Genomic DNA, 21,064 nt, shown 5'->3' with positions numbered 1-21,064 from the left:
AGGTGCAGTTTGACCTTTTCATCGCTCAGTTCTGACACATGCTGGAGGCCCTCAGACATCAGGTCATGCAGCGTGTGGTTGATGTTTTTTTTGCCTCTAGGTAACGCCACACTGTAGATGGCCAGTTATGTAAAGCAAATATAGTAGTTTAATACTATTTGCTTGTTAGTTGTTTGCTGGGGACAACCAGGTCTCCGAAAGGTGTCAGTTAAATTACATCATTTTTCATTTCCAAAATAAAAACATATCATATATTTGTACCTGACAGGTCAATGTTTTTCAGTACAGCTCACAAGTGTACAATCTGCGAAGGACTGAAAAGGAAAACATGCGACAGTTTTTATGTTTATATCCTGTTTGTGACGTAAATCATACTGACGTCACTTGGTTGACGTTTGCGGAAGCAGGTTGCTGCTTTAGCCTGCTAACTCAAAACCAAAACAGAGGGGATGTTTTCGTATTAAACCTTTAAAAAAATCGGAAATAATTTCACATATCGCTTTAGTTCTGTCCGGTCGACTTACCGGTTATCTCGCTGTGTTCGTCAGACGACTGTGGAGCAGCTGAACACCGCTTGAGATGGAGGTAAAGGTTCAGAGTCGAGGAATTAGCTTTAGCTAGTCAGCCACAACTTTGTGCTACGTGTATGGCATCTTCGTGTAAGCTAGTAATATAATGCTCTGTTGTTTGCAATTTCGGCGCTAAGCTGCTCGTGTTTAATTGTAAGTGGACTATGAAACCGGGCTGGCAACACAAACAGCCCGCAGCAGGTCCAGTTACATATAATGCGCTGTTCAATCACCGAAACTCACTCCAAACCCTGGTATTTAAATTCTCTGAATGCCCACAATACGTTAGCGTTACTTGGTAATTCATGATGCTATATTATTACGTGACAACACATATATATCAACCATAATAATATGGTTTCCGAATGTGATTATCACTGTTCGTCTCCTCCATCCAGTGCACTCGTGTAATGTTGACGCAGGGAAAGACTGGACTTTGTTTAAGCCTACATTTACATTAAAATACTTACAGTTGGCTTGTATGTGCCGAATTGAAGAGTAGCTCCTAATAAAACAAAATATGTTTTTAAACTTGTCCTCTCAACAATGTACTTTTGCTGGTAAGCAGAGAAACATTAAATTTGTGGCTTTTTAAAGGAAATTCTGTGCTGACTGTTGACTTTAATCGGGCTAAAGTCAAGCTGTTATACACAAACACAAGCGTACATCACAGTGTTTTTGAATTATTATTATTATTATTATTATTATTATTATTATTATTATTATTATTATTATTATTATCATACTGGTTACAATCTGCACCTTGTTAGGTTTGTCATTTCTTCTTATTCCCTTTCACTGAAACAGGACCCTGGTGGAACCGGAGCAGAGTCTGTGGCTCAGTCACCAGGGGGTGCAGCCAAATCAAAGGTAGTGCACGTCTACAAGTGCTCAAGGAGTCTTAAAATCTACAATATGTGTCTAAAATTGTATAAACATGATACATTGTTAGATATGTTTTGGTACGGATTAATGTGCCTCCCTTTTCCTTGTATTTTATTATCAGCTGGACACGCTGTCCAAAGATGACCTTATCAAGTTTGCAAAGAAGCAGATGGCTGGCATGCAGAAAATGAAGAGCAAATATGCAGGTAGCTTAGAATGCTACAAAAGCTTGTGTTTGCGTTAGAGTCTATTGCTCTGTGGGCCATTTGGGTAAGAGTATGTCACATTATTTCCCTTTTCAGATTTGGAAAAAGAAGTTGCGTCACTCAAACAACAATCCAAAAACAGTAACAGCAGTTCAGATGACTCTGCTCTGATACAGGTTAGTTTACCTCACTATATTTCAGTGGTAAATATTCCTATGTTAACATGCTGTAAGTCATTTCTATACTGAATCATGCAAATCATGTGGGTGTGTGTGTGTGTGTGTAATAGGAGCTGACTGAAAGGATGGACGCCTTACTGCTTGAGAAGGCCGAAACTCAACAAAGTCTTACACTGTCTCGTAAAGATCTAGAGAGGACTAAGCAGCAAGCCAAGGTGAAATACATCACATATACTGAATGAGGTGTAACACTGGATAATTGTCCAAATTGTCATATCACACATAACTGTTATTTTGTGCAGGATGATCTGGCAGCACTGCAAGGAGAGCTTGACCGTGTAATAGGAGATCACCGAAAGAAGATTGAGAACCTAGAGAGCAGCATTGAGGAATCCAACAACAAACACCAAGAAGAAGTGGCTCATTTCCAGAATTTGCTGAAGGAGCTAGAAGAAAGTGACAGGCAGAGGGAGAGTGAAAGAGAGAGGGAGCGCCTGGCTGAACGTGAGCGTGCAAAAGAGGGCGCAGAAGGAGTTCGCGTTCGCTTAGAAGCTCAGCTGGAAACCCTCCGAGCTGAACTCGAAGCGATCCAAGAGGGAAAATCTAGGGAGATTGTTGAGCTGCAGGAGAGCCACCAAAGGATGTTGACTGAGGCCCAGCAGGAAGTGGAGAACCTGAAGGAGGAGCTGGCCCAGAAGAGTCTGCAGCATGAGGAGGAAATGAGGGCTCTGGAGGAGGACTGTGAAATGGAGAGAGAGAGGCTCCTGTTGCTCCATGAGGAACTGACTGAGCAGCTCGCACTCAAAGGTAAAACTCAATCATCTAGACTTGAGAGTTCGGAAATGTTTTCTTTAGGTATCTTAAAAATGTTTGATGGTAACTCCAAAGAAGCTTTTTGTGAAGTCTGGTGTTTGCATGTATTTACATCATCGATCAGATGGAAATCAAAATGACTTTTTCAGCTAACATCTTTATTTTTCCAGACAGCTACCTGCAGGATGTGCAGGAGGAAGATGAGGAACCTCCCCGTGGGTCGGGGATCGCCAAAATGCTGGAGTTGTCTGGTTGTAGCCAGGGTGACTCCAGCCATGGTGATCCAGAGGAGACAGAGACTGGGAGACTGAGAGCAGCCTTTGAAGAACTTCAAGCCCAGACCACCATGTTGCAGGACGAGCTCACCCTGCTCAGTAATGTGAAGGGGGAGCTCGAGGCAGAGCTGGAGAGGATCAAGGATGAGTTCCAGTTGGAGAGAGAAGAGCTGGAGTTCAAAATCAATGAATTGCAGATGAACCGAGAAGGCGCTCCCAATGATGCAGCCGTAACCCTGGACCCAGACCAGCAGGAAGCACACAGAGATGCAGAAGAGACCCTCCCTTGTGAGTCCAAAGAGTCAGCAATCAGTCCTGGGGACCACTCGAATCAGGAGGAGCTGAGGGCCCAGTGTGAGACCTTGACCAGAGAGAGAGATTCTGCTCTGGCTGAGTGTCAGCACATGAGGGACATCCTGCAAGGTTTTGAGACAGAACTGGGTGAGAAGACGAAAGATTTTGTTCAGCAGTACGAAGCCATGAAGGAGCAGGGGGCTAATCATGTACGGGAGATCCAGGAGAAGATGGAACACCTGAACCAGGAGAGGGAGGAACTGTTGGAGAGGATGAGAGAGGTTACAGAGGAGAAAAACAATCTAAAGCTGAAGCTTGAGGTTTCGGCTGGTGAGGACCAGAAACTCCAATCTTCTGTGGAGGAACAAACAACTTTAGCCTGCGAGCTGAAACAATCTGTGGAAGAACTGACCTGGCAGAATGAGGAGATCCTTTCCCAACTGCAGATGAAGGAAAAAGCAACTCAAGACCTGGAAGAGATTGTCAGCACCCTGACTGAAGAGCGAGACAAAACACTTTCTCAGCTTCAGCTCCGAGAAGAGGAAATGCAGAGGCTGAGCAATGAGAGAGCGAATGAGGTTGAGAGGCAAGAAAATGAGGCACTTTCGCAAAAAGAGGAGAAAAAGAAGGAGCTGAAAAGCCTGAAGGATGAAGTACAACATCTCAAAGAGGAGAAGGAGCACCTAAAAGAGGAGGTGGACAGAAGGCAGGAGTCACTTTCTGCTTTAGAGCTGACTATCAAAGACCTCTCCACAGAAAAGACTGACCTCCATCAGAAATTACAAGAGGCATCCTCTGAGCTCTCCAAAGCTCAGGAAATGGGGGAGATATTGGGCTCCAAGCTGGCAGCATTGGAGGCTCAGCTAGAGCAGGAGACATCTGAAAAAAATCACCTCAAGGCAAAGTTGAATTCATCGGCAGAGGAGGCAGAGCAGGCTCGCACCGCCATCAGAGCTCTGGAGGAAAATCAGTCTGAAGCACTCAGAAACTCCAGCGAAGAAGTCAAGGAGCTCCGAGCACATGTAGATGAGCTGGAAAAGGAAAAGAGCCTTTTGAGGAGTAGTCTCGAGGAGGCTAAAGGGGTAACGACATCAGAGGAGGTGCAGAAGGAGCTCCAGGCTCGTATCGCAGACCTGGAACAGGAGAGGAACATGTTGAGAAACAACCTGGAGGAGGTGGTGAAGGATACCGAAGGGCTGCAGAAAGACCTGGAGGATATGAAGGCAGTCAATGAAAGGATTAATGAAGAGAACAAGAAACTGCAGGCTCACATCTCTCTGGTGAGTGAGGAGAAAGAGGAGAAGGATAAGGGGGAAATGGAGGGTGACCTGGAGAAGGAGAGAAGAGAGCTCCATGAACAGCTGACAGAGAAGGAGTCACTCATATCTCAGATGAGGAGCGAGATGGCTGCTCTCCAGGTGAGTGTAGCTCCTGATGTGTCAGGTTCTTCTGTGAATTTGACATTTAAGGTTGTCCTGATGAGGGATTAGCCAATATGTTTTTTCAGGGCCGATAGTGAATATGATTATTTTTGGAGCCAATAAACATTTGCAGTAAAAATAAAAATCCTGGTGTCAAAGTTTAGAGTAAGTGTTGGAATGAGAGTATGTCTGATTTTCTCTTCTCTACATTTTGGAGCCAAGTATTGTACTTTTACCTCCCCATTTATTTGAATGTTAACTTTAGTCTAGAGTTACTTTACAGAGTTAGGTTATTATTAATTTCATCAATATTCAGTCAAATAAATTGTCAGACTTTTTAAGAAAGTGTTGAATATTGGATCCAGTAATTGACCAAGCCCATTCCTAGTCCTGATTATAATCACTGATCATAATTACTGCTTCATCATCTTAGCAATGAATTGTGACTGACCATTATTTTCTATAACAAAACTGCTGTCTCAGTTTATTGACAAAATAATCTGTAGATTAACTGACAGATAATTAAATGTTTTTTCCAGCTCTGAAGATTTTGCAGTTGTTATTTTCTCTCAATTGGAGGAGAGGTTTAAATATTGACTCCACTTGAAATGAAGCTCTGGAGAAACAAAACAAGTTCCTGTATATTTTGGGGATGTTTTTCTCACGGAAATGAAGAAAATGTTGAATAAACCAACAAAACACTTGTGATTGACATGTGAAGGAATTGGCCTTTTTTCTCCTATTTGCTGTTTTTTCATCCTCATACTTTTTCTTTTTCACTTTAACAGCAGTCTGCTGCCCAATCTGCTTCCTCTGAGGAAAATGCAGCCAATGAGACCAAAGACAAAATAGGTATGAAAGTTATTTTGCTAAATATATGGACCTTCAAAAACTTATTTAATTTGAATGCTCTTGGGAGCGGGTGATAAATCATAGATGCTCAATTCAGACCACGTAACTGTTTCTCCCTTCAGCTCTGCTGGAGAAAGAACACAAAGAGAAGGATGAGAAGATGAACAAAATCAAGGCAGTGGCTATCAAAGCAAAGAAGGAGCTGGACATCAGCAAGAAAGAGGTAAAGTAGATAGTTACCTGTTGTCCTTTTATTTAACAACATGAAAGTGCAATGATGATAAACACACAGGGATTTATATGTTACAGTGATTAAACCATTAGAACAGGGCAGGGAAATAAACCATACAACTCTGATGTAAATGGAAGTAATTCTAAAAGAAACAGATGTTGAATCTCTTTAATGGTCAGAGTAGCATCTGTGCACACATTAGTGTTTTATTTGGTTTCCTTGCAGGTTGCAACCCTCAAAGAGGAAGTAGAAACACTGAAAGCACAGAGGGAGAAAGTGAACAGCTCTATGAAGGATATCATCCATGGTGCTGAAGGCTACAAGGTGGGAGACACATTGTCCTGTTTATGTTCTGTTATATTTGTAAATCAAAAGAACTTTTATGTCACGCAGCTGTTTATTTTGATTAAGTTTACTGATGGGTAAAACCTGCTTCAGCACACTCATGTTTCAGTACAGTATGAAATGTATGACTTAATTATATTGGCCTGTGTGAAAAATTAAAACACGCAATATAGGATATGGATATTTTGATGCTGTGTTCTCTACAGTGGGAGCAAGAAACCACTATACTAATCATATGGTAGTGAAAGGAAGAAAAAAGCAACTCATTTTAAATTAGTAAATTACTGTACGAAACAGTGATTATGAACTTTTATTCACACAATGCAAACGATTCGTTAGATAAGTATTTAGTTTTCAGTTTGTGTGGCGTTTTAGTGCGTTGAGGATTTTAAGAATGGCGTGAAGACAGTATGGGTGGGTCTCTGTTTTACATATTTATGAAAATGGCAGAACTGAAACATTAGAGTTTCCTCTAAAGCGGAGCCCAACATAAGCTGAGACTTTTGATAGTTATACATCTGATTAATTGAATGCATTCCTAATGTGTTGCTAATTGGCAAGTGGAAACTGCTCACTCTGAAACACACTCTTTGCATGATGTCGCTCCCAGAGGTCTCCATAAACAGCCCCCAGACTGCACTTTGCTTTACGACTGTGTCTCCATTAGATGGAAGGAACCAGTCTGTTGTGCCTAATGAGAGTTTTGTCCCGCGCTCTAATGTAAACGCAGCCAATATCTAAGATGCATAGTGTTTACCTTCACTGAACTGTTCAGCCGGCTTCCGGTAATGAATGAATGTGTGTGTCTGTGTGTGTATGTTTGTTTAGAACCTGCAGATAGATTACGACACGCAGACAGAGCAACTGCATAAGGAGAGAGAGAAGGTGGAGGCGGCGGAGAGACAGATTGCTGAGCTGACCAGTCGACTCAGCAGTGCTGTCACACAGGTAACACAGATACACACTCAATCACACAACGCCCACACATTAACTCTAACAAACACACACACCGCTCTCGCCCTCCAGTAAATCTGCGTAGTGCCACTTTGTTCGGCCATACATCTCACCAATACTTCTCGCATAACTCAGTTTCCCTCTGATTTACAGTGAGTCATTTCAGCCAGCGACACTTTACCCAGCTATGCTTGACAGCCTGGCTCCCGCAAATAGCCCATCAGATGTGACTGGGTGAGCTGGGGAGAAATTTCGTTTATATATATACTCCACTCCCCGAGCTCATAACTGCTTCTTTCCAATGAAAGAACAACACGCAGGTAAATGGAGCGGAGTATAGCTTCCATCTGCCGCGTGCTAGTGCTACACCATTTTCTGAGACTGGGGTTTATTCTTGTGTGCGATCATGGGTCTCAAGGGGGGAACAGGCGGACTGAAAGCTAGTCGGAAATCTCAGAGTACGTCTGGATATCTCTGTTTACCAATCATAGTTCCAGTGTTTGGCTGACAGATGATGGGACGAAGCTGCTGCTGCTGCTGCTGCTGGTTCAGTGTTCCTTATGGAGGAAGCCCTCAGAGGCTGTCGCTGTCAGTTTTGCATGAATGATTTTCAAATATGCCACGTGTGTTGCCTACATGTGAACGTTCAGGTGAAAACCTTGAATCTGAAATGAGTAAAACTGCTCTTTCTTTGGATCATTCAATATTCTCAGTGATACCTACCGAAGGGTGTCAAATTAAAGAAAAAAAATAAACAGGAAATGTCTTAGCGTGGAGTCAGCTTCAGTATTCTTCCTCTTTGATACTCTACTGGAGGAATGAACCATACTAACAAGAAAATATCTAACATTAATGTATTAAAATGTCTAAGATGAGTTCCGTTCTTGCCATGATAATCCCAACAATGTTTAAACCCAGTTATCAACCCATTATTCAATTATGTATGCATTTTATGTGGTTCGTCTGTAGCTAGAACTTTTGGGTAAACACCAGATGATTGGTTACAGAGTAAGGAAGAAAGTTAGTGAATATGACAAAACATGACATGAATGAAACTTTAAACATATTGCATAACAAAAGCACATAATGCATGAGAGAACATCACAACTACAGGATTTAAATTACATAATTTAATGTTTAATGTTATGGAGATGGTGGAGTGGTGGAGAGCATTGTCTTACGCATTGGATTGTAGTTTGTTACTTGCCTCAAAGATACAGGCTCGTTTTAATTTACCTGAAGAGTTTTTAGTTTAAGATGCCCATGGGACCCTTCACCTGTCCGAGGAAAGGCTGATCATTTTTCACTTGATCACTTAAAGATTTGAGTGTCAAAAACCTTGCCACTGTATGGATGTCACAATAATCATTAAATCCCATTTTCTCCCTTTTGGTAAACACCGAGACATTGCCATCTTGGAGATGTACGTTTATGCTATGACAGGGGTGGTAACATGGTTTATTTCTGTTTTTGCAGAATGAGGCAATGAGGAGTGAGAAGGAGGACCTGCTGGCTGGTATAGAAACTGTGAGGAACACAGTGAGGCAGCTGGAAACCCAAAACCAGGAGCTGCAACGGCAGTCAGGCAGTCTGGAGAGAGACCTGGTGGCTGAGAGAGCTATGAAAGAGCAGAAGATCAAGGTAAGGATAAGGAGAGGTGGATACTCTGTATTACTGTTATGTATTAATTTAGGTCGTACTATTACACTCTGTTTTGTATTTTGGAGCTGATCTTGTAGTTGAACCACACACAGTAGTTGAAACTGGTTCTTTTAGAAATGCTTTAGGTATCCTCACGTCTGACTTAACCGCGCTTAAGACTTAAACTGCTGTATGCTTCTAAAGATTGTTGAAACAAAATGAAAAATACAGTATATACATTCAAAACCCCTTTGTGTATGTGTGTGTGTGTGTGTGTGTGTGTTTTCTTGCTTCTCTAGGACTTGTCATCTGCCATGAAGGAGGTAGAAGAGCTGACAGCCCAGCTCTGCAAACAGCAGCAGCAGTCTCAGCAGACTGCCCAGGAGCTTGAGCAACTACGCAAGGTACACACACACACACACACACACACACACACACACACACACACACACACACACACACACAGTTTCTCAGACTCTAGTGTCTCAGAGGGCCTGTCCACTCAAGCGACTGGGCCTGGTGATGGCTGCCCTGCAGCTACAGCAGCACCTCTCACTGAGACAGAGAGCAGTTCTAGCCCACAGCACAGGAGCTGCTGTTTGTTTTCCATTAGTGGAGACATACAGAGTACAGCAGTGTACGTGGGATCAGCCAGGAGGTCTGACCCTGTCATGTGTCCACATTGTTAGTACAGCCCTTCAAACATGCTATTATTGAGGCTGATCTTGGAATTTTGCAACACATACATGATAATGGTGATATTTTACTGTAAACTTCCCTGGAATGAGATCTTTTGAAACTGTAGAATTAAAAATATCACCTTGCTTTTCTACCACTTTGGGAGGAAAATTATTAATCATGTGTCTGGAATTGTAGTAATTGTTTAAGAATTTGTTTAAGAATTTGGTGCTTTTAAAGGTCAGGTCCTGAACTCCTATGAAAACGACTACCGTCCCCTTCTCACCAGTCACACACACAGTTACAAAGGGAGAAATTTTTTGAATAACATGTCACAATTTTAATGTCTCTTAGCTAAATATATATATTTAAGCATGGCACCGGCTAATGGTAAACTAATTCGGCTCTGTATATGTATTATTGTGTAAAAAATATTTTACACAGGATAAAATGGGCCTTGAAGTGACGACAAGATAAAGTCATTTTTTTTCTTTTTTGGGCCTTAAAGTTTTAGATAATTTGTTTTGGCTTTGTTACCTGTAATAATGCAGCATGTTTGCTCTGCCTGTAGGAGGCGCAGCAGAGCTCTCTGCTGGACATGGAGATGGCCGACTACGAGCGCCTGGTCAAAGAACTCAACGCCAAACTTGTAGAGAGAGACCAGTCTGCTGAGGAGTTAAAGGCCCAGATAAACACACTGAACCAGAAGGAGGACACGCTCAAACAGGAGATTGGTACGTATGAGACATTCATGTACAATGTACTGTACATATGGTCCCCATTCACTGATGGTAAATATTTATTATTTCTTCACAAGCCAGATGATTTACAAGGTTCTTTGTTGTATTTTCTGTCTTTCTACATATTTGTTGTTTCTCTACAGTTTCAAGCATTGTAATAAAAGAAAAACAGCATAGAAAAAATCCTTAAACTTAAAGCTTTCCAGTATGTATTTCACCTAAACCATTTTCTTTGCCTGTTTGTGTGTGTGGGTGTGTATTTGTGTGTCCAGAGTCTTTGAAGTCGCAGCTGGACCAGGGGGAGGAGAAGACCTCCAAGATTAAACAGATGCTGGTGAAGACCAAAAAAGACTTGGCCGATGCCAAGAAACAGGTCTGTTTCTGTGTGTCTGTGTGTGTTTGTAACCTCATCCCGCAGGATTTCCTATTGCTGTGTGTAACATAGCTGCCTGATGAATGTAAATAGTGTTACGCAACCATGTGTGGGCATGATTGTAGGGGAGGCCTTGAACATGCTGTGAATAGTTAATCTTAATTTGGTTGTGTTGCCCTGTTTGAGTACATGGGTATATCCATTTATATTTTGTGTGTGTGTTTTTACGTGCAGGAAAGCTCCCTCATGATGCAGCAGGCCTCTCTGAAAGGAGAGCTGGAGGGTAACCAACAGCAGCTAGAAAGCTCAAAGGTAACGCAGCCAAAGCTTTCTAGGAAAAAAAACGTCTTTTAATGAAATATGTAGTTGTACAAAATCAACATTACAGTTCTACATGAGTCACATATTAAAGTGTCCGTGACTGTGTTTGATCATTCAGATCGAGCTGTGCGAGCTGACGGCAGAGCGGCATCGTCTGCAGGAGCAGCTGAGGTCTGCGTTGGAACAGCAACAAAGAACCAGCAGCTCCCTGCAGCAGCGAATCAACAGTCTACAGCAGGAGAGAGACACTGCTAAGGTACACACACACATCTACAAACATTTTTCACACACTGAACAGCTCCACCAGAATGATTCAAGAGTGAAGTGCTATGCTAAAGAGTTCATCAGCTGTAGTGTTTGAGGTGCTGAAACTACAGCAGACAATTTCAGCTATTTTAATAATTAATCTCTAAATTCTGTTTGATTAATAACTTAATTTTACAGCGTCAAAGAAATGTGAAAAATAAGCGTATTTCATCTTCCAAGTGCCCAAGGTGACAACCTTTAATTGCTTGTGTGCTTTGACCAACAGTTAAAAATCCAAAGGGATTTAATATACAGCAATATACAGCAATATGCAGGAGAGAAAACCTGTGAATTTGCATAATCAGCATGATGATGCTTGATAAGAACAATTAGACAAAAAAGGGAATATGATTTACAGCTGTGAAGATAATATGATGCACTATTTGAAACATTATTGGCAGTAGGAAAAAAAAGTAAAATTTAAGACCATGACCATCAAAACGAGGTTACACGTACAATAAATATTCTTCATTAAGTGACGACTACAACCTGCTCTTCTTCCTTTCACTGTCAAGCTCTTTTGCAGTTCAATTTCCTCCTTTCAGTGAGCAGAAACGTTTTATAATCTACAGTAAATGTGTGCAGTGTTTCTCACTGTGCATCTCTGCTTAATCTGTGTGCTGATTCCAGGCTGAGCTCATGGCAACAACTGGTGAGTTCGAGAGCTACAAGGTGCGAGTCCACAATGTTCTCAAACAGCAGAAGAGCAAAACCAATTCCCAGAGTGATGGAGAGACTGGTAAATTAGAGAGGTAAGGGACCTGTTTGACATACGTGGAATATCAGAACTGGGATAACACATGACAGATACATACACAGGGGGTGAGCAAAATTGAAGGTATAGAGGTAGTCTAATTAACAGTTTGTGTCAGTCGACACTGTAAGAATGTTATGTGAATAAAATGAATGTGTGGTGTGTGTTGCAGGGAGCACTTGTCCTCTCAGGTAGACCAGCTGAGGTCCAGGCTGGCAGAGAGCCATCAGAGCCTCCAGAGCAGCACAGCCGAGCTGCAGCAGCTCCAGAATGAACACGACACTCTGCTGGAGAGACACAACAAGATCCTCCAGGAAACCATCAGCAAGGAGGCCGAGCTCCGAGAGAGGTGAGCTGGCTTGACGGTGTCTTCTTCAGAATTTACCATACGAGAATGCCTCTAACTATTTGCTGGAGCACAAAATGACATAGTTAAAGGTCTTGTTTTGTCTCGTTAGCTATCCTGAACCCCAAAATATTGTATTGCTATTAAGTTACTATGATGTAAGACCATAAAGAGCAGATAACTGGACTTGCATCCAAATGATTTTTGCATGAAATATGTTGTAGATGCTTTGCTGACTGATATTTGATCAATCACTTACTTAGCATAGCAGCTTCACTCTAAATTCTTTCTCTAACTCCACCTCCAGGCTGCTGTCGTTGCAGTCAGAAAACGTGACTCTGCGGGCGGACCTGTCTCAGGCTCAGGCTGACCTGTCCTCCCAGGTGGACGCCCAGCGCCAGACCTACAGGGAGCAGCTGAGGAAGCTACAGGATGACCACCGGAGTACTGTGGAGACCCTTCAGAGCCAGCTGACCCGCGTCGAGGAGCAGCTCTTCAACCTGCAGAGCCAGAACAGTAAGCATGGAGACAAACCACCAACGTAATGGTGATCCAGAGATCCGTCAGAGCATCAAGTGTTAAAGTGAACTGAAGTTTTCTATCTTGTTTACTGTGTTGTTTTCTGAGAGGAATGATGGGTGAGATGGTTTGTTTATCAGAAGAGCAGCACTGGAAGCTCCTTCATCACCTCCCACACAGCTGTCCTCTGGAGTCAAACAGCAAATACACACATAGTAATGACGAGGATAGGAAAGTGTGTGTGTGTGTGTGTGTGTGTGTGTGTGTGTGTGTGTGTGTGTGTGTGTGTGTGTGTGTGTGTGTGTCTTCTCTGTCACTTCATTATGGCCAGGTGTTGGCGAGGCTCCTCAGCTCCGTTCCCGCCTCTCAGTGGGGCAAACAGCTCACTGTGGCATCTGGAGAGGCTCATCATTAGCGGCTCACACATGCACGCCAGGAGTCGCCTGATATACTCAGCCAATATTACTGAGAGTCACATTTGCGCATTTTCACCACAATATTCTAATTTAATGAAGGAAGAGTTGAACGTCAAGTGTGTTTACTAGCCCCATAAGGCAGGTCGGTCATAAAGCTGCTGGACACTGGACAATCTTCACTGGCCTCGTATATGTTTTTTATGAATCAACTGTGTCAAATGGTAAAATTTGATCTATGTTCTTTGACATGTTTTGCGTCATTTACTCTATAATCCAAACAATCAAAAAGAACATTAACACAAACTACAAATATTAAGTCCGAAAACAGCCTTTTACAAGAGGCCGGCTGCTGTTCACTCTCTTGCTCCATGTCCAGGAAATTCATTTCGTCTATGAATCAGTGCTGTCTTTAAACCTACGGCTTGATTAATCCTGACTCTGTCCTCCTGAGTGGTGAGCCTGTAACAGATTTGATAGATATTATCTGTGCACATCCTAAAGCTCTCTATAACCAGGATTGTTGTTTGAGGAGAAGGATAAGAAGCTTCCTGCCGGCCTCGAGCCTTCAGGAAGCCATAGGCTTAATTGTTAATTATTCTGAATTGATCAGACTAATAAAATAAAAATGCAGTGACACACGGGGAAAAAAAACATGTACATGCTTGAGTAGGAACTCTGCGTCTTGCTCTTTTAACTCAGCTGCATGGGCAGAGGAGGTAGAGTACCAGACTGGAGGTGGGAAGGTGAGGGGATTGGTTTAGAGTTTGGTCCTTTGCTTCAGTTTCAGGTTCATTAATCACAATATTTTCTTTTGTCCGCCCACTCGCTCGAGCACCTCACCCTTCTCTTTACAATTGTTTTCATTGTTATTGCCAGTTGAATTGGTTAATACCAGAGTGTGTCTGGTGCCCCCTCATGTCCCAACGAAGTAGGAACACAGACTCAAGAAATGGTGTAAGATTATGTTGAGATACTGTGAAGTGTGGTCAGGGATGGATTACACTACTTCAGCATGAAGGGTCCAGAGATGCTGACAAAATGTATTTGGATTTGTCTTTGTTATTTATTTAGCTTTTGAACCCCTCAACCTGAGAAATACCAGGCAAGAAAAAAGACAAATCCTGTACCTCATCAAAAACAAAACAAACAACAACATAGGACAAGTCTGAAATCAGCAATTTTGGGTTTAACTTTTTTAAGTGTGAAGCTGGTAAATAGTCCTTTATTCTTGCACTGTGGGACTAGATTTAGTTGTTTTTCTTCAATCTACCATAACTCAATATACAAGCCTGTTATGCTCTAATGTTGACAAATACAAAGGTAAACACATGGCTTGAAAATAGGCCTACATCTAAAACTCATGCCAGCTCCTCCAAACTGCTATTCCACATATCATGAGCCCTGTCTCTTTTTTTGTATATAAGCCTGTAAAAAAAAAAAAAATAGAGTACAGAGTACCTTTTAAGTAACAAATTAGGGTTATAATTTGGAGGTAGAATGGTAATAGTTGAAACTTAAACTTTACACTTAGTTAACCTTGGTGTGAAATGATAAAATCAGATTGACAGTTAATTTAAAATTGATTGCATTTTATTAGCCCCACCAAGAAGGTTACGTTTTGTTCAGGGTTGTTGTTTGGTTTGTCAGCAAGATTACACAAAAGTTACAGAATGGATTCTGACAAAACTTGGATGGAGGTTGGGTTTAAGCCCAGAGGGGAACATCTATCTCTTAAATAAACACATTTCTGGTGGTCTCTGCTTCTTTTAATGTTTGCATAAATCTCTGTCATTCTTTCAGGTTCAGTGGTGGTCCAGTCCGGCCGTAAGTCCCTGGCGTCAGACACCCAGCGCAGAAACGCAGATCAGAACTCGGCGGGGCTGGGACTAATGGTCCTCAGTGACCTCCAGTCTATGGCAAGGGAGGAGGGCGAGGGTATGGAGACCACTGAGACTGAGAGCCCCTCTCCTGTTGTCACACCCCTGCCCTCTCTGGAGCATCTTCTCATGTCACCAGACCCCAAACAAGGTGTGTTGGAAGGAAGACGTGCACCTTGTAATAGTTATTCAGTTTATGAAAGCAGCATGTGTAGAGCTTCACCTGTCTCAAAAGTCAAAACAAGACCATCAAAAAGAATGTTGGTTACTCATCTGCTTGCCATTTTTGTTTGGGTCAAGTAATGGAAATTCAGAAGAGGCCAGAATAAAACCTCATTATACACAATTAACTTATCTATTTTTGTCGCAACAAGAAAGTAGACATTTTTAAAAAAAAGTTTATTTATTTTTGACTGTGACTCAGTGTCATCAAGACATGATTCCTTGAATCTTCCCCTCTGATTTTCACACAACACGATCCTTTAACTTGCATATGACTTTGGTTTGGTCTCCAGAACCATTTGTGTGGACCGTGGAGCCAACCAAAGAAGAGCTGACTCAAAAGCTGAGCACCGCCACCCGCAGTATGGAGCACATGAACAGCCTGCTGCACGAAACTGAGGCCACCAATGCTGTTCTCATGGAGCAGATTACCGTATGTATAAGCACACAAGTGTACACACACACACACACACACACACACACACACACACACACACACACACACCCAAGCAGAGAGTACAGAGATGACAACCAGTTTAATTTCAAAGTTAATTAACTCAGATTCTTGATACTTATATGTAACTCAGTGTATTTACTGTGACAGTATCAACAGCAGGGGTACGCCATGTTTGATTATGGGCATAAATTAACTGAAATTCCATATTTGATCTAACAGAATTTGTTTGGCAGTCATGTAAAATCACATCTAGAGAAGCACAGATGAATCAATTAATCTATTATTTGTCAACTCTTAAACTAATTGCCCCTCACTTTGATGATTGATTCATCAGTGTGAGTCATTTTTTAAGGGGAAAAATGTCAAAATTATCTGATTCCTGCTTCTTAAATGTGAGTATTTTCTGGTTTTGTTCCTCCTCGATGACAGCAAACTAAATATCTTCAAGTCCTGGACAAAACATTTTCGGATGTCTTCTCAGGCCTTGTGAAACATTATATCAATATCTTTCACCATTTTCAACAACGAAATAAATCCTCGCAGTTGCGGCTCTGATCACAGGTGTGAGCAAGTGTTCTCTGGTGTCGACACAGTTATGGCAAATAACTCAAACTGGTCTGTAAGCCCCAACGGTGATATCAAATAGCCTGGCGTTGTTCACAGTTCCCTCTTTGTCCAGAAGAAAGTAGAACCTGTGACCTTTGACCCTGAGTGGGATGAACGAGGGAGACTCCTGTCTGTGAGCGTGACAGGCCACCTGGGACAGCGGGACTGTTAATTTGCGGCCTCGGCCGGGTCCCAAAGGTGACTGTGTGTACACTGTCACCATCCGCCCACCTTTGTGTAGAACCACCTGGCTGACAGAGCGCCGGCAAAACAGCAGCCCGAGCCCGGCTATCCCTCCTCCTATCGCCAGGCATCCCAGCGTGAAGCCGTACCTCCAGGTGTTGGAGCCCAGGTTCATCTCAAAGCTCCACATCCCAGCCAGCCCGGTGGTGGTGGTGGTGGTGGAGGGGGACACCTTGGCTTTCCCCGTCCCTGCAGCGCCCCCTGTGTCTCTGAGCTCAGTGAAGGCGAAGTGGCCCATGTACGTCCAGAAGATGAACTGGCCGCCGCAGAAGACCGAGAGGAGCCGGAAGAAGCGGGTCCTGTCGTGCTCGAACAGGGTGACGTCTCTGGAGGGCTGGGCGGCGGTGCAGAAGCTGCGGCGGGCAGCCAGCTGTGCGTGAGCGGCACCGAGGCGGCTGGTCGGGAGGAACAGCCTGCCGAATAAACCTGCTGCACATGTAACCCGGTCAGCAGCGCTGAACATGCTCGGTGAAGTCTGTGAACAGGCATTCTGAAAGACTTTCTGCTGAACATTCACGAGTCGGAACTGTCTGGAGTAACACTCCAGTGCCCCGCGTAACAACCGCTGTAAACCCATGTTTTCACGACGAATATAACTTAAATATAATCACCGCTATCTGACAAGAGAACTACGATAATACACGCGCGAAAATCGTTTTCATAACTCGGGTATTAACACTTCACTCCCAACACTCCAGGGCGCTGCTCCACAGAGGGCGCCGCCATATTGTTTCGTGTGACGTAGGCGTTGAGTTACGGAAAGCAGCGCTGACCAAAATAACTCGTCGATGGTGTAAACCCGATAAAACAATTCTGTCCTGTTTCTCTCTCACCAATCACAGCTAACATTCTTAACAGATAATAAATAATGAGTTCCAGCTGTACTAGGAAAAATAAAGCTGTCCAGTAAACACTGGTTCAGTTAAAATCCATTTAGTGATTCATGTAATCAGCATGAAATTTTGTGTGTGTGTGCATGAAGTAACTTTAACAACTCCTCAGGTTTTTATTTAAATCGATTGTATGTGCTTCCTGCTAGTTGCTGAAGAGTGAGATACGCCGTTTGGAGAGAAACCAGGAGAGGGAGAAGAGCGTGGCCAACCTGGAGTATCTGAAGAACGTCCTGCTGCAGTTCATCTTCCTGCGATCTGGCAGCGAGAGGCAGGCGCTTCTGCCCGTCATCCACACAATGCTGCAGCTCAGTCCAGAAGAGAAGAGCAAACTGGCTGCCATTGCACAAGGTATTGTTTGATTGAAATGTTCTGCTTTGTGACTCTCTACAGAACTTTTGCAGTGTACCCAAATATTGTTAAAAAGGTTTATTATATAGCTATAAATAAAATACACACAAAATCAATCTGCACACTGACCAAACTGCTTATAAACCCATGTTTTGTAACCGTAATATCCTAGTAGTGATGGTAGCTCCACCATTAAATATTGTAGATATCCCACAATTGTCTGTATGTATTTGTGAGTGAATGCCGATCACTTTATTTACAAATCAACCCGGCAGTGTACCACTTTTTCTGTTCCCACACAAATCAAATTTTTTCCCTCTCAAAGTTATTGAGGTGCCACACCACATTCTGTCAATAACATCTAAATAATTTCTAACCAAGTGTTCTTTGGTCTCCTTTGTGCAGGTGAGGAAGAGGGTTCTGGGACTCGAGGCTCAGGCTGGTCCTCCTATCTCCACAGCTGGTCGGGGATCAGATAGACCTCATGGTCAACCAATCCAACAAAACAATTAGAGGAGGAAGGGGGAGGATAAGATGTTACTGGGCCTTTTTCTGTGAAAACCTGTACTCACCAGTGATGCTTCACATTCAGATTAGCAGTAAGAGTTTGAGGTTAACGGGGGCAAACATTTTCTGGGACACAGTTGAAGGGACCAAGGAATGTATCAGAAAGGAAATAAGAAGTGGGAGACAAAACCAAAACATTTGACATGAATATTGTTTTGAATTTGCAGTGCAATAGTTTGATAAGTCTCTTAACAATTAATATAAACTGTGAGAAATTTCTGTCTTCCTTACTCTTACTATCGACACACGTATTTACAACAGCATTTACTGGACATGAGGGTAATGCGTCCTTAAAGTGGAGCTCATAAAAAGGCATCACTAGCACTATGAAATTATCATTTGTATGTAGTTATATTCACACTGTACAATGCACAATAATGTGCAAAAATTATAGGAGGAGGTTTTAATCAAGGGAATGACTTCTTAATTAGTGGCATTATATCACTTTCAGACTGATTACTTCTAAAGATTTTACTTCTAATGGGCTTGTACTGTGTGGCACAGTATGCTTCAAGGACTATACTAGAGTTTTAGATCTTTGGGTACAAATCACAAATTCTCAACATTTTTTTCAACAGTTTTCAAGATTTTCAGTTGTTTTTACTTCATTAGAGGTAGGCATTTTCTTCCGTTCCCAGCAGTATGAAAATCTACTTGAAACTCACTCAGTGCATCAGAGTAAACACCATCTCTGCTTTTATTTTTTGTTAGAGAGAAGACATTAAGAACCTTGGGGATTCTAGTCATTTGTAATAATTGTGGAGGACTTCTGTGATCTTAATCCAGTGCGAATCTGGCATGTCCATAACTTATGAAGGAAAAACGTCATCATGTATTACCCACCGTTCACACGTGACTAATATTAGTCCTGTGCGAATAGGCATGTTTTGGGGGTGATTTGGAGTTGTATTTAATTTTTGAAAACCTCTGTTTTCTATTGTTAGAAAACTGAACACTTGTGAAATTAGATCACAGCTCACAACATGTTTAACAGCTTTTTAACAGCTGTGCTTTGAGATTGGCTAAGTTGACATTTAAAAGCGATGACCATTAAGGTTAAGAGCTGCAAACACATGCAGAAAAATAATTAAAAAACTCTATATGGTAATGTGGCTTCTGTAGAAGAGAAAGGTTTCCTGTAGGTCTGTTATTATCTTATTTCAAGTACAAATAAGTGCATTTCTACATTCTCAGGTTCACCTGACCGACATGACTGACAGAACATCATCATAATATCATGTTTATATTTTTTCGGATTGATTTTGCATTTGTTCACTAATCCTTCACTTTCTGCAATCAGAAGCAGTTTCTTTAACTTTTTATTTATCCTCTAACAGTGGTTGCATAGTGATTCTGTTCAGGTTACTGTGTAATTGGTTGTCACTGTTTGTTGTGGTTGTTCTGGCTTAATACAAAATTGTTATTTTAATGTTTTCTATGTCTGTTCTGGGAATACATTCTGGTTCCATCAGCGGTTGTGCTGCTGTTTAATCACTGGATATGAAAGCTTTCTCGCAGCTTCATCTGCTCAGCTGGCTTGTTGAAGGACGGTCCGCGTGACAAGCAAGCACATCCAACCCTGCTGAAGTGTCCTTGAGCAAGACTCCCTATCAGACCCATGCGTGCCTGACCATGACCTCTGACCTCTCAGTGCACAGAGGTCCCCCTCCCCGTAAATCACACGTCCATCCTCATGACACACATTTTTTGCTCACATCGTACCAATGAAGACTATAACAGGCTCATTAATTTTCTCATTCCGGCGGCAGCTTTTTTGTGATTCCCTCATCGGAGTGAATGTATTTGTATCTAAGTCTTTTATATTTATGGTGGTTATTGTCAGGAGAAGCTGTGAGAGATTACTGTAACTTTAAAATCTTGTTCTGTTAACTGGTTCAACTTATTTTAGTTGAGTTCTTGATTTTTTTTGTGTGTGTGTTTGATTTTTGGTTATTTTCCACCTGTAAACTAAAATAAACTCAACAGGGATGAAAATGTTTCTGATTACTTTACATGCCCATATAATGCATTTTGACATGATACTTTACATGTAAACTTCAGTTTAAACCTCACGATTGGACCTCTTAAGTGAATTAAGATATCAAGATAAACGTAAGAGCACAGCTAATAGTTTTTTTTAAGTCCTCGGTTTTATTTCTCTGACATCAAAGTTTCTCATTTCTAGTCTCGATCTGTTTTGAAACGTGCACTGACGCATCCAGAGTTTCTATGCAGCTGTGCATTTCTTTCCCTCTCTGTGAAAACCCTCATCCCTCTTGAAGGAGGGGTAGGGGCAGAGGGGCTTTCCTTTTAAGGACATATATGTGGTTTCCAGTTGCATGACGCAGTCAGGGGAGGAAACAACAAATAATAGCCCCTTGAATGAAAGGTAAACATGTTATCATCTGCTGCTGCTTCCACAAGGAGGTGTGGAGCAGCACTATCATTAACACCTGGCTGATAAATTATGTGTTTCTTCCTTCTGTCATTATTGTTATTAGTTTTAATCATCTATTATCTGCCGGTAGTAGAGAGAAGCAGCAGTCACAGGTAAATTCTTTCCTTCAGTGCGTCTGTCATGTCTTATGGATAGCTTTTATGAAGTTCTTAATGTGGGTGAGGTTTCTTCACGTCACCCGCTCGCCATGTTGAACATCTGTATAGTTTCCGGCGACTACAATATAAAAAAAAATAAAAGAAGTCAGACTTTCCATAAATTCTGACCTGATGCT

At 42.1% G+C, this 21,064-nt stretch overlaps 2 protein-coding genes across 6 annotated transcripts; one reads left to right on the top strand and one right to left on the bottom strand.

Annotated features, from left to right (window-relative positions):
• Nucleotides 1-409: 409 nt before the first annotated feature.
• On the top strand, nt 410-20,261 carry LOC119025731 (GRIP and coiled-coil domain-containing protein 2). Of its 5 annotated transcripts, none has more exons than XM_037109628.1 (24): nt 412-585; nt 1,377-1,439; nt 1,576-1,660; nt 1,757-1,836; nt 1,950-2,054; nt 2,142-2,646; nt 2,823-4,639; nt 5,434-5,494; nt 5,617-5,717; nt 5,952-6,050; nt 6,900-7,019; nt 8,502-8,666; nt 8,966-9,070; nt 9,916-10,078; nt 10,357-10,457; nt 10,692-10,769; nt 10,897-11,034; nt 11,715-11,836; nt 12,011-12,187; nt 12,492-12,700; nt 14,920-15,147; nt 15,512-15,651; nt 17,564-17,765; nt 18,171-20,261. In XM_037109628.1, exons 1-24 carry the CDS (start codon nt 580-582, stop codon nt 18,242-18,244), a joined length of 4,944 nt encoding a protein of 1,647 aa, XP_036965523.1. In that variant the 5' UTR covers nt 412-579; the 3' UTR covers nt 18,245-20,261. The 5 variants fall into 5 exon arrangements, with proteins under 5 accessions (XP_036965526.1, XP_036965525.1, XP_036965523.1 ...); XM_037109629.1 differs by having other exon boundaries at nt 5,431-5,494; nt 19,527-20,261; XM_037109627.1 differs by having other exon boundaries at nt 413-585; nt 5,431-5,494.
• On the bottom strand, nt 16,265-17,415 carry tmem223 (transmembrane protein 223). Its single transcript, XM_037109632.1, has one exon. It carries the CDS (start codon nt 17,099-17,101, stop codon nt 16,283-16,285), a length of 819 nt encoding a protein of 272 aa, XP_036965527.1. The 5' UTR covers nt 17,102-17,415; the 3' UTR covers nt 16,265-16,282.
• Nucleotides 20,262-21,064: the final 803 nt, after the last annotated feature.

The sequence above is a fragment of the Acanthopagrus latus genome, chromosome 9 (assembly GCF_904848185.1).
Source record: "Acanthopagrus latus isolate v.2019 chromosome 9, fAcaLat1.1, whole genome shotgun sequence".
In the NCBI taxonomy this organism is placed as follows: Eukaryota; Metazoa; Chordata; class Actinopteri; order Spariformes; family Sparidae; genus Acanthopagrus; species Acanthopagrus latus.
Note: the sequence above shows the minus strand (reverse complement) of the source record. Positions and strands in the feature narration are given on the sequence as shown.

Coding starts and splice junctions, on each gene's coding strand:
- LOC119025731 (XM_037109627.1), top strand. Junction 1,661..1,756: donor AATGAAGAGCAAATATGCAG/GTAGCTTAGAAT, acceptor TTCCCTTTTCAG/ATTTGGAAAAAGAAGTTGCG. Junction 2,055..2,141: donor GGACTAAGCAGCAAGCCAAG/GTGAAATACATC, acceptor TATTTTGTGCAG/GATGATCTGGCAGCACTGCA.
- tmem223 (XM_037109632.1), bottom strand. CDS start 17,101: ATGGGTTTACAGCGGTTGTTACGCGGGGCACTGGAGTGTTACTCCAGA.